This window comes from Rana temporaria, chromosome 3 (assembly GCF_905171775.1).
Source record: "Rana temporaria chromosome 3, aRanTem1.1, whole genome shotgun sequence".
In the NCBI taxonomy this organism is placed as follows: domain Eukaryota; kingdom Metazoa; phylum Chordata; class Amphibia; order Anura; family Ranidae; genus Rana; species Rana temporaria.
Window position 1 is genome coordinate 359,236,189 of NC_053491.1, and position 12,382 is coordinate 359,248,570.

The following is a 12,382-nucleotide window of genomic DNA, read 5'->3' on the forward strand; positions in this document are numbered from 1 at the left end:
ATAAAGCGTCTGTAGTATCCTGCGAAACTGAGAAAGCTCCTCACTTCTTTCACTGTAGTAGGAGTAGGCCAATTTCGGACTGCGGCTATCTTCTCTGGATCCGGTTTAACACCTTCAGAGCTTACAATATGCCCTAAGTATTTGACTTCTGTCTTCAGTAGATAGCACTTAGATGGTTTGACTTTGAGTCCATGTTTAATGAGGATTTGAAAAACTTCGGCCAAATGTTTCAAGTGATCTTCATAAGATTTGGAGTAGATGATGACATCATCTAAGTACAACAGGACGGTTTCAAAATTTTTGTGTCCTAAAAAATGCTCCATTAATCTTTGAAAGGTTCCGGGCGCATTGCAAAGTCCAAAAGGCATGCGGTTGAACTCAAATAGGCCCATCGGGGTGGTAAATGCAGTCTTCTCACGATCTTCAGGTGCCATGGGTACTTGCCAGTATCCACTGGTTAAATCAAGGGTAGAGAAGTAGGCTGAAGATCCTAAAGCTGTCAAAGATTCCTCTATGCGTGGTAAAGGGTAAGCATCCTTGTGGGTGATTTGGTTAATTTTTCTGTAATCCACACAGAATCTGATGTTACCATCCTTTTTACGGACAAGGACTAGAGGTGCAGCCCATGGACTATGGCTGTCTCTAATGACATTGGAGTCCTTCATCTCTTGGATCATTTGCTTTACAGATTGGTACATAGTTGGGGGTATAGGCCGATATCTTTCCTTGATCGGTGGGTGTGAACCTGTAGGAATGGAGTGCTTGATGATATCCACTTCTCCATAGTCGGTGGAATGCTTACTGAAGGCAAGGTGAAGCTCCTTCACAATTTTTAGTACTCCCTCCATTTGGTTTGCTGGTGTGGAAGCATCTCCCACATGAAGTTCTTTCCACCAGGATGTGTTTACATTTTGGTCCTGGGGGTTCTGTCTCTTGGGAATTTGCTCTGTGGTAGCTGTAGCCACACTGATGACATCTTGAAAAGTGACTTGGATTAGCTGTGCAATAGGAAGGTGTTTTGATAGTGTTACACTGCTATCACTCAAGTTTAGGAGTCGTATAGGCACTTTACCTTCAGAGACGGTTACTAGGCTCCTTGCAGCTCTCACTAGAGGATAGTCTTCCAAAACAACAGGCTCTACCAGGGCTTGGTAGTCTTGACCTTGGATTCCGACTACAGCTCGGCACCACAAGAGAGTTTCGGTGTTGGGTTTGAGGATCACAGGTTGCTTATCCCGGATGCGGGCACAGCAAATTTCTCCTTTTTCGTTGGTGAATCTCTGTTGCGCATTTAGTACACGGATGGTTTGTTGGATCACCTTCTTAGAATCAGGAGGGGCAGTAGGCACTAACTGGTGCAAGGCTTCTAGCATCTCAACATAACAGTTCCTAAGGACATTCATTCCTAGGACTATTGGAGGGTTAGGGTTATTGTCTCTGACTTGTACCACAATAAGGCCTTGTCGAGGTAGTGTAGTTCCTCCTACTTGAATGGTAGGTTCCCAATAACCATTAACTGGCTATGAGACTCAGCCAGGATTCTGGAGGCTGGGTAAGCTGATTTTGATCCCAGTATTTTTCAAAGGCTGCTTGTTGGATGGTGGTGACTTGGGATCCGGTGTCAACTAGGGCAACAAAAGGGACTCCATTTATTTGAAGTGCCACTTCAGGACGGGATCCAACGTATCTTGGCATCCAGTGGGGATCTTCTGGACCTATTGGTTTACCTCCCGAGGGGTGGTCCTTGGCCTTGGGGGTTTCCCGTTTAACTGCCAGCAGGTTGCTTCTGTATGGCCTGGTTTGTGACAGTACGTGCAGATAGGCCGCTTAGGGGTACTAGTGTGGTCAGGGGGGCGTCCGCCAGAATTTCTGGAATAAGTCTCTCTAGAATTAGAGGGGAAGAGTCTTCTGGACACAGGTTTCTCATCCTCTAGCATTAATGGTTTCTCCCATTGTTCCAATTTTTGGTGGACTTTCTCCAGACTTTTAGTCAGAAAACGGACTTGCTCCGTCAAGGCAGCAACTGCGTCAGGAACTGGAGCTTGGGTTGCCTGACTGACTATAGGTAAAGACTTTACAGGGGTAACCAGCTGTGATACAGGCACGTCAACAGATCTAACAGGTTCTGTTGGTGGGCTTTTTCCCAGTATGCTGATAGCTAGTTCTTTAAAATCTAAGAAGGTAGCGCTTGGATGTTGGGCGGCTAACATTCTTAGTTGGCTTTTTAGATTGTCTGTATGGACGCCTTCAATAAATTGTTCTTTCAGGGTTTTGTCCTGATTTTCTGCCTCACGGGGGTCTACTTGGACAACAGCTCTAAGGGCTTCCTGCAAAGATAATGCAAAGTCTCTGAGTGACTCACCAGATTGCTTTCTCTTGCTGAAGAACCTCATCTTGACCTCTGACACGGTACTGGGTTCAAAGGTGGTGTAGAGACGTTGAAAAATCTGCTCCATGGTCTTTCTCTCTGAGCTCGGCCAAGATTTCACTTCTCTGAGCGCAGCTCCTTCCAATTGCGCAAGAAGAATCTCCATCTGTTGCTCTGAGGATACAGGGTACAATCTGAACATAGCCAGAATTTTTTCTTTAAAGTCCCTTAAAGTATGAATTTCCCCAGAATATCGTGGGAACCAGGGGGCCCCAAAATAATAAGGCATGGTTAAAGGCATTAAACTTGGTGCTGCAGCAGTTGGTATTGCATTGGGACCGACTGCGGCTGATGCAGGGGGTCCTCTGAGGTCGGGCTGCACGTCATCTCCTTGCACAGACATGGTAACAGCAGGTGAGTTCTAGTTAGGTAAGTCAAATGCGTTTTTAGACACTTTTTGTGCGTTGTTGCTATGGGCAACCGCTGTCTTGCGGGTGTATGGCCCTTTAAGAATTTAATGACGGCTGAATACAATGCTGCAGCAATGTTGATTTTGGGTCTCTGGCAGAGTTTCAGCTATCAGTGCTCCTTATAGTTAGTAGAGGCACCTGACAGGCTGCGATTACTGCTCGGACGGCAAGCAATGCGATTATTTTCTCTCCTTTTGTTCGCATGCAAAGTCTCGCGACTTCTGGGGCGTGCGTTTGTCACACTTTCCTCCCAGGATTGACACAGCAAAGGTAAGGCGGGCTGGCCGGACAATTTTGCATAAATAGGTGGCACCAAACTTTCCCGCTCTTCAGGGGGTGTCACTAACTTATATCCACAGTGATGGCGTAGGAATTTTTGAACAAGAAGGTCTCTGGCAGCCATTTTAAGTGAATGGAAATAGTCAATTCAAATACTGCATGCAGTTTTGTTAACACACAAATTGGATGCTGCGATTTTTATGCTGATAAATGGGATAACGCTTCCATGCAATTTTTAAACAGTTTAAACAGTTCTGTGGCCCCACACAGCATGCAATAAGTAAATAGTCTCTCAATAAAGCAAAGGGGCTTATTCTGATGCGACAGTCTTTTAGATAAGGCACAGGGGTAATTATCCTGTTCGTGACGCCAATTTTTCTTATGCGACGTGCCAGAACCGCAGGGGAACACGTGAGGTGCACGGTGGGCCGATGAGAGACAGCAATAATACAGTTCATCGGTTTACTCACGGTTAGCAGAAAGCCTCCCTGGGCCGGTCGCACAGTGAAAGGGAAGACAGCACAGGATCCTCCGGGGCACGCTCTGCGATAGGGAAACGCCAGCCAAGATGGTGGTTGAGGTGCCCGTGATGACAGGGGTGTTTAGAGTGCTTGTGGCGGCTGGGTCCCTTGATGATATTTGTCGTGACGCCAGTACCGTTAATGGTGGTACAACCAGTTGTAGTAACAATGTTAAAGAATGAGGTAGACAGTGGCAGAATACAACTCACAACTTTTACTGTGTCTGGTTTTGGTTGCAGTACAAACATCCAGTTAGAATACAGTCTCTGGGTAAATAGAGGAATTCTGCTGATCCACTGCTAATAGGCTTTAGTAGGCCTGGACTCAGGCTGTGGTTCAGTATTAATGCTTACTTGTGTCTGGTCCTTTTTGAATCCAGTGACATGGGTGAGGTTGCCGGAGGCTAATAAATCCTTCACCTTTATACTCAAAGGTCTTTGCTGCCGATTAATGGCTTTTATCCTTTGATTTTAGCAGTTTAAATGTGTCCCTTCTCTGGACTGACCTTCACATTCTCCTTTTCCTCTCCACACTGCTTCCTGTACTGAACAACTGACCACAGATAAGCCTGAGCTGGGATAGATTTCCCAGAGTGGTGCTATCCCCATCTTGTGGTGGGAAGTAAGAAGCACACCAGACCAGCCTATGAACAGGGATACCACAGGTATACAATGCAAAATGACATGCAATATAGCAATGACAAAGAAGTAATACTTTTGCAGTTCCCACATGTCCTGAGTGGGACGCTGCAGACATCTTGTGGCAAAAAAAGTACTGCTGGGAAATCTCTGGATTGAAGCTGAACATTGCACAAAAAAATGGTTTTGTTAGTTTGTCTTTTAATGGGATATTCACTTGTATGTTAATCGTAGGCTGGATTTCTACTTTAAAGGGGTGGTTCACCCTAAAAACTACTTTTTCTAATTCCACTGCCCCCCCACATTACAATCCGATTAAGGCTCTTATTATTTTTTTCATGCTGTACATACCTTAGTACAGCATATTCACCCGTGCATCCGGGTTGCGAGTCCCGCGGGAGTGGGCGTTCCTCACATGTGTGTGATTGACGTTTTGCCCAAAAACGAGCTCCCCCCCGTCGCGTAAGCCGCGTCACGGTTGTCGAAAGGAGCCGAACGACGAGTCGGCGCTATACTGCGCATGCGCGTCGCCGTTCGGCTCCTTTCGCCAATCGTGACGCGGCTTACGCGACGGGGGGAGCTCGTTTTTGGGCAAAACGTCAATCACACACATGCCCCGGAAGGATTTACTCCCTTAATGACCAGGCCATTTTTTGCGATACGGCACTGCGTTACTTTAACTAACAATTGCAAGGATATATGTGGGCCTAATCTAAGGGACTAAATCTAAAAAACACTGCTGCAGACACTTGAAAGTCTGATCCTGGAAGACGTTGTCAAAAATTAGAAAAATTATAGTGACTGCGCTGTGAAGGTGACACAAGGAAACTAAAAATATTGAACCAATGGGGTCCTCCCCCAAACACTAAGTGGGACAAAACTGGCCAATTGGCTGGTGTGGAAAGTGACTATACTGTGAAGAAAACAGATAATAAATATGATGGCTCTAGTGTGGTCTGGTAGGATCTGCAAATAACAATAATCCTATAACAATATAAATAACCAATAAAAGTGAAATAAAATAAAGCGTGATCATAATATAACAAATTGAAACAGTGAATAGCAGGCGATCCAATAGCATCCAATGTGGAAAATAATAAGACAGTGGCCCAGATTCAAAGAGCAATTGCGCAGGCGTAACGACTTCTCCTGATTCAGAGAGCTCGTTACGCCGACTGCAGCCTAAAATATGCGTGGCATAAGGCTCTTATGCCCTCATATCTTAGGCTGCATTCTTACGCAGGCCGCTAGGTGGCGTTCCCGTTGTGGTCAGCGTATAGTATGCAAATTGCATACTAACGCCTATTCACAACGTTACGCGAGCCCTGCGTACGCAGTTTGCGTACGTCGGGTTTCACGTAAGGCTGCACATATTAAAAAAAACGGGGGCAGCCAATGCTAAGGATACCCGTCGTTCCCGCGTCGCGAGGTTTAAATTTTACGTCGTTTGCGTAAGTGAATCGTGAATGGCGCTGGACGCCATTCACGTTCACTTTGAAGCAAATGACGTCCTTGCGATGTCATTTGCCGCAATGCACGTCGGGAAAGTTTCCCGACGGAGCATGCGCCCTACGCTCGGCGCGGGAACGCGCCTAATTTAAATGATTCCCGCCCCCTACGGGATCATTTAAATTGCGCGCGCTTACACCGGGCATTTTGCCGGAGCGCCCACGCAATTTACAGAGCTACTGCTCCGTGAATCGAGGGTAGCGCAGAAAATTTGCGGGGGCGCAGGGCTAAAACGGTGCCCTGCGCCTACGTAAAAACTGCGCAAATGTTACTGAATATACCCCAGTGAGTCCACTAGAGCCAACAAAACTCTAGAATAAAAGTCACATAAAAGAAAAAACGTCTCATGTGCTGCGAATCCCGCCACCAAACAAAACCAAGATAACTTCCTGTGACAATCTTCAGTGAAAATCTTCAGTGAACCCACCTCTGTGTCTATAAGCAGCTTACCTCACTGCTGTTTAGACAAACAGCATAGATGAGCCACAGATATAAATGCTGGTAAAAATGGTGACGATATAGTAGTCTCCTTACTGCTGCTGCAGTGTTCTTAGTAGCATGCAACTCCCGTGTATGAAAACATAAGAACAGAGAGCATTCATAGCGTAACCCGATAAGCCTTAAGCCCTGTACACACGATAGACCGTTTTCATTGGACAAACCGATCGTTTGTGGGCCCCATCAGTTTGTTTTCCATCGGTGAAAAAAAATAGAACATGTTTTAAAATTTTCCTATGGCTAAAAAAACGATAGAAAAAAACTATCGTCTGTGTGGAACTCCATCGGTCAAAAATCCACGCATGCTCAGAATCAAGTCGACGCATGCTCGGAAACATTGAACTTCATTTTTCCCAGCACGTCGTAGTGTTTTACGTCACCGCGTTTGGACACGGTCGGATTTTTGACCGATGGTGTGTAGGCAAGACTAATAAAAGTCAGCTTCATCGGATATCCGACGAAAAAATCCATCGGTTTAGATTTCATCAGATATCCGATCGTGTGTACAGGGCTTTACTGGTGCAGGAGCAAACAACACAGGTAAAGCACTCACTTTGTATTAAATGAGTGCAGGCATCAATCCATGAGCGCGGAGCTTGTATGTCCCCCAATGTGTTTGGTCCCGGTCCACTTTCGACTTCCAATATTCAGCAAGTAGTACCCAGAGTATGGTGTTGCAATAACCCCGTTAAAGAACCATTTAATCAAAGCAAGGAATAAATAAAATAACTCACATTTAGTAAGAACAAACGATAAAAACATCCACGAGCGCCATGCTCGTACTCCTTCCGTCAGATGGTGTGTGTGTGGCGCTGTCCCCAAATAAAATTGATGTCCTTTTTTCCCACAAATAGAGCTTTCTTTTGGTGGTATTTGATCACCTCTGCGGTTTTTATTTTTTTGCGCTATAAACCAAAAAAAAATGACAATTTTGAAAGAAAATACACATATTTTTTACTTTCTGCTATAATACATAAGTTTTAGCATTTACAAACTATGGGATAGATGGACTTTTCTTTTTTTTTACTAGTATTCTTAGCAGGATTGCGACGTTGTAGTGGACAAATCTGACACTTTTTGGGGACCAATGACACCAATACAGTGATCAGTGCTAAAAAAAAAATGCACTGAATATTGTATAAATAACACTGACAGGGAAGAGGTTAACATTGGGGGCGATCATAAGGTTAAATGTGTTTCCCTGAGGTCGGATTCACACTTGTCCGACAAACACTCCGACATTGAGAGCTCATGTCGCACATACCTCCCAACTTTTCAACTTCAGAATGAGGGACAAATGAGCATACCTCCCAACAAAGTTGTTGAGCGGGGGGGGGGAATTCCATGGATCGGAGTTGTTGAGCGGGGGGGGGGGTTCCGCAGATCAAAGTTGTTGAGCGGGAGGGGTGGGAAATTGCGTGGATCACAGTTGTTGAGCGCGGGGGGGGGGGGGGGGGGGGTTCCGCGGATCAAAGTTGTTGAGCGGGGGGGCATCATTCCGTGGATCCGAGTTGGACCATGCGAATCGTGAATCACGGTAATTGCGGGGGGCGGAAACACGGGACTCTAGCACTGATAGCGGGAACGCGGGATTTTCCGCGAAGTCCGGGATGATTGGGAGGTATGGTCACATCAAAGTTTCCCTATGAGAACCTCTTAACTGGTCCAACACAAGTTGGTCTGACTGTAAAAAAACTACCTGTACTACTTTGGTCCGACATTGATCCTACTTCAGCCCACTGAATATCATTGAAGTCGGACCAAAGTAGGAGCCTTGTCCTTACCATCCGACTTTTGACATCTGACTACAGCAGCAGTAAAAGGAATCTGACTCTGGGATTGTTTTGATTGGTCAAAGAACAAGTCAGACTATCACAAAGTCGGATCAAAGTAGTATCCTGTTCAGCTTGATGTTCTCAATGAACTGCGAGGGTGCGGGTGAATGCTCTAGTAGTTCATTGATCTTACTGCTCTCCAGTAACTGGCTGCCTGTATGGGAGGTACTGTGTGCGACTAACCAGAACCGCAGGGGAAAACGTGAGGTGCACGGTGGGCCGATGAGAGACAGCAATAATACAGTTCATCGGTTTACTCACGGTTAGCAAAAAGCATCCCTGGGCCGGTCGCACAGTGAAGAGGAAGACAGCATGAAATCCTCCGGGGCACGCTCTGTGATAGGGGAAGGCCAGCCAAGATGGTGGTTGAGGTGCCCGTGATGACAGGGGTGTTTAGAGTGCGTGTGGCGGCTGGGTCCCTTGATGGTATTTGTCGTGACGCCAGTACCGTTAATGGTGGTACAACCAGTTTTGGTAGCAATGTTGAAGGAGGTAGACAGTGGTAGGATACAACTTACAACTTTTACTGTGACTGGTTTTGGTTGCAGTACAAACATCCAGTTAGAATACAGTCTCTGGGTAAATAGAGGAGTTCTGCTGATCCACTGCTAATAGGCTTTAGTAGGCCTGGACTCAGGCTGTGGTTCAGTATAATGCTTACTTGTGTCTGGTCCTTTTTGAATCCAGTGAGGTTGCCGGTGGCTAAGAAATCCTTCACCTTTATTCTCAAAGGTCTTTGCTGCCGGTTGATGGCTTTCACCCTTTGATTTGAGCAGTTCCAATTTGTCCTTTCTCTGGACTGACCTTCTCTCTCACCTTCACATTCTGCTTTCTCTGCACACACTCTTCCTGAACTGAACAACTGACCACAGATAACCTGAGCTGGGATAGATATCCCAGAGTGGTGCTATCCCCATCTTGTGGTGGGAAGTATGAAGCACACTTGACCAGCCTATGAACAGGGATACCACAGGTGTAGCAATGGAAAATGACATGCAATATAGCAATGACAAAGAAGTAATACTTTTGCAGTTCCCACATGTCCTGAGTGGGACGCTGCATGTGTGGGAGAGCTTTTGGCCGGGAATCCCGGCCGTGTGTATGCTCCCTCGCAGTTTTTCCGACGGGAAAAATGCCAAACCCGCCGGACAAAAAAAAAAAGAGAACCAGCTCTCTTTTTTCCCGCCGGGATTACCGACTGACTTTTTCCCATCAGAAAACCCGGCTGTGTGTAGCAGAAACCGGAAATTTTTTGGCAGTTTTCCTGTGGGGAAAAACTCAGATGGAGCATAAACACGGTCGGGATTCCCGAGGAAAAACTCTCATCTGAGTTTTCCCGACAGGAAAACCGATCGTCTGTACGGGGGAAAAGTAGAGAGCAGGTTCTCGGTTTTCCCCTGGGGATTTCCGACTGACCTTTTCCCGTCGGGAATCCCGGCCGTATGTACTAGGCATGAGACTTTGCAGGAGGCTGACAATGAGTTGCACCCACGATATGCTTGTCGGGCCCCAATGGGGGGGGGGATCTTAACACATGAGCACCGCCCTAGGTGCATTGGGGGCCCCTGCAGTTTCCATCATTCTGTGAAAAGTCAGTAATCCTCTGTAAATACAACTGCATGCAGCTTAAAGTGCACCACTTCCCAAACTGCCTGCATAGAACCTACCGGTGGGACTAAGCAGGATAAAATACAGATCAGAAGTTGCAGGGACACGTGTTATCTCTCCCCCTCAACTGAGAAGCATGAGAGCAGAGCACCTGGAGCTGCATGCAAGAGTTGTGGATGCCTTTGCTCTTCAGATGGTCAGGGTGAGCCTGACAGTTACTCCTGGATGCCCTTTCCAGGTCACGGAAAGCTCCCCTGGGATATGATTAGCAGAGGGACACAGACAGTGCCTAAACATGTGTGCATAGATGTTCGTATTTGATTGTTACATAGAGGTAGAAACACACTAAAGTGCTCCTCTTACCTACTTTGGGGTAGCTTACTCAGGTCCAGGAGGGAGGGAAGGACAGCCTAGTGCAGTGAACGCCTACAGTGAATGGGTAAAGTTGGCGACAAGGAGAAGAGAGCTGTAATAGGTGCATGCTGTGCTGTACTCTCCTCCCCCCAGCTCCCCCCTATTGTCGGAACAGTTCTGTAATATACATTACTGCACCCTGTACTGTGCACTCATAGACCCTCCTCCCCATACTGTGCCCTCCTGCCTGCCCTGTACTGTGCCCCTCCATACTGTGCCCTCCTGAATCCCCCAGTACTGTGCTCTCTAGCCTGCCCTGTACTGTGCCCTCTTGAACCCCCCATACTGTGCCTTCCTGCCTGCCCTGTACTGTAATATCCTGTATTCCCTCATATTGTGTTCTCCTGCCTATCCCATACTGTGCCCTCCTGAACCCCCCCCCCCCCCCGGTACTGAGCTCTGTTGCCAACCCTGTACTGTGCCTCCTGAACCACCCATACTGTGCCCTCCTGCCCACCTGTACTGTGCCTTCCTCAGTGTTTGCTGGAGATGCACTGCTCTGTGTCTGGAGATCAGATCTTTTCTCTTATCTGCTGGCTGCTGCATTGACACCCGATGAATAAGTTGGGTTGTCACTATGTAAGAAAGGACACCCTATCCTCCTCTTAACTCGACACCCTGTAGGTTGTCATCCATCTTAGCACCTCTCACTGTGGACTATCACAGCCCATCCTGGGTTTTAAGACACCCTGTTGGACTAAACTTCACCTCTGAGCTCCTTGCCTACCTTACAACTTCTTCAGTTGGATTGTATAAGCAGAATCTGTAAACACTCCACTTCACTTTGTGCGCTTCATGGAGAACTCGGAGATGCTCGGAGACACTCTGAGACACTGGGTGGGGCAGCACTCCTGAAAGTCAACAGTTCCCAATTATCTCTGAGTGTCTGCATACACCAGCGCCCCCTCACCTCTGGCCACATACAGTACTGCATACAACCAGCAGTGGTTGTGGAACAAATCATCTGAGTTTCCATTAGTTCTTATGGGGAAACTGCTACATTGTAAGAGTGTTAAATAAAAGTGGGTGCACTGAAGGACTTGGTGGGATGACCAGTGGGTGGCTTTGGTGGGACGGCCAGTGGGCGGACCCTGGGGGGGCAAGCCTTTAGCTGTGTAAGGGGCCCGATCATGAGTGCAATGCTCTGCAGGTATCAAACAATAATAATAATAGATATAAATAATAGAAAAAAAAGTGCATTTATTATTATTTTTTTTACAAGGTAATCTAATCTTTGCTTTTAAAGTTGTATTTTCTATTCTATCCTTTAGATGGTGCTGTATCCATTACATGACCTCAGTCGATGACCAACTTTCTTCTGTAGAAACCACCATCAACAGTGATATCTGTGGGTTGAAACAACACATTGCAGTCCATAAACAAATTTTCTTCAGAAATTTGAAAACGATTCCAATTAGATTAGAAAACTATTCAAATTTGATTCAAGAACTAGTTGAATTAGAATTTTACCCGAAATATTGATTTGTTATTTCGGATTCATTACTAATGTAATTTGGAGATTCAGATACTTCCAAATTCCCGAATAACATTTTTTTCTGAATTTCAATTCGTAACTAAACAAATCGCACATGTCTAGATAAAATTACGTTTTTACTTTTTCAGTTAAATTCATGAAGAGATACACATCAGTTTTGTTTTTTAGTCCTGGCTGATTGTGTCATTTTTCCTTTTTATCTGTCTTATATTAGCCTCCAGTTATCCACTGTACAGCAACACTCAAACTGGTAAATGGAGGGGCCGAACTAGGTGTCAATCAACATTGTTCATCCCACACGGTGCATACACGCGATCGGAAATTCTGTCAAGAAAACCGTGGATTTTTTTCAGACAGAATTTTGGTTCAGACTTGTGTCACACGGTCACACAAAATTCCGAAAAAGCAGAGAAAAATTAAGTTCAATGATTCCGAGCATGCGTCAAATTGATTCCAAGCATGCATGCTTTTTTGCGCGTCGGAATTGCATACAATCGAAATTTCCGACAAGAACTTTTCCCGTTGGAAAATTTGGGAACCAGCTCTCAAAATTTTTGCTGTCGGAAATTCCGACAGAAAAAGTCAGATGGGGCCTAGACACAGTCGGAATTTACGACCAAGAGCTCACATCGAACTTTTCTTGTTGGGGATTCCAACCGTGTGTACGCGGCATAAGATGTTCCTAAGAGAGATCTAATCAGTGATATGCTGCTCCTTTATTGCTCAACCACTGTATTGTTCAACTGT

At 46.0% G+C, this 12,382-nt stretch overlaps 1 protein-coding gene across 1 annotated transcript in view; it reads right to left on the minus strand.

Annotated features, from left to right (window-relative positions):
• The window catches only part of LOC120932691 (sodium- and chloride-dependent betaine transporter-like), a 111,661-nt gene extending 104,540 nt beyond the window's left edge, over positions 1 to 7,121 (minus strand). The window contains exon 1 of the mRNA XM_040345253.1: positions 7,018 to 7,121. Within this exon, the coding sequence (XP_040201187.1) occupies positions 7,018 to 7,019 (2 nt within the window). The 5' untranslated portion in view covers positions 7,020 to 7,121. The remainder of the gene's footprint in view (positions 1 to 7,017) is intronic.
• Positions 7,122 to 12,382: the final 5,261 nt, after the last annotated feature.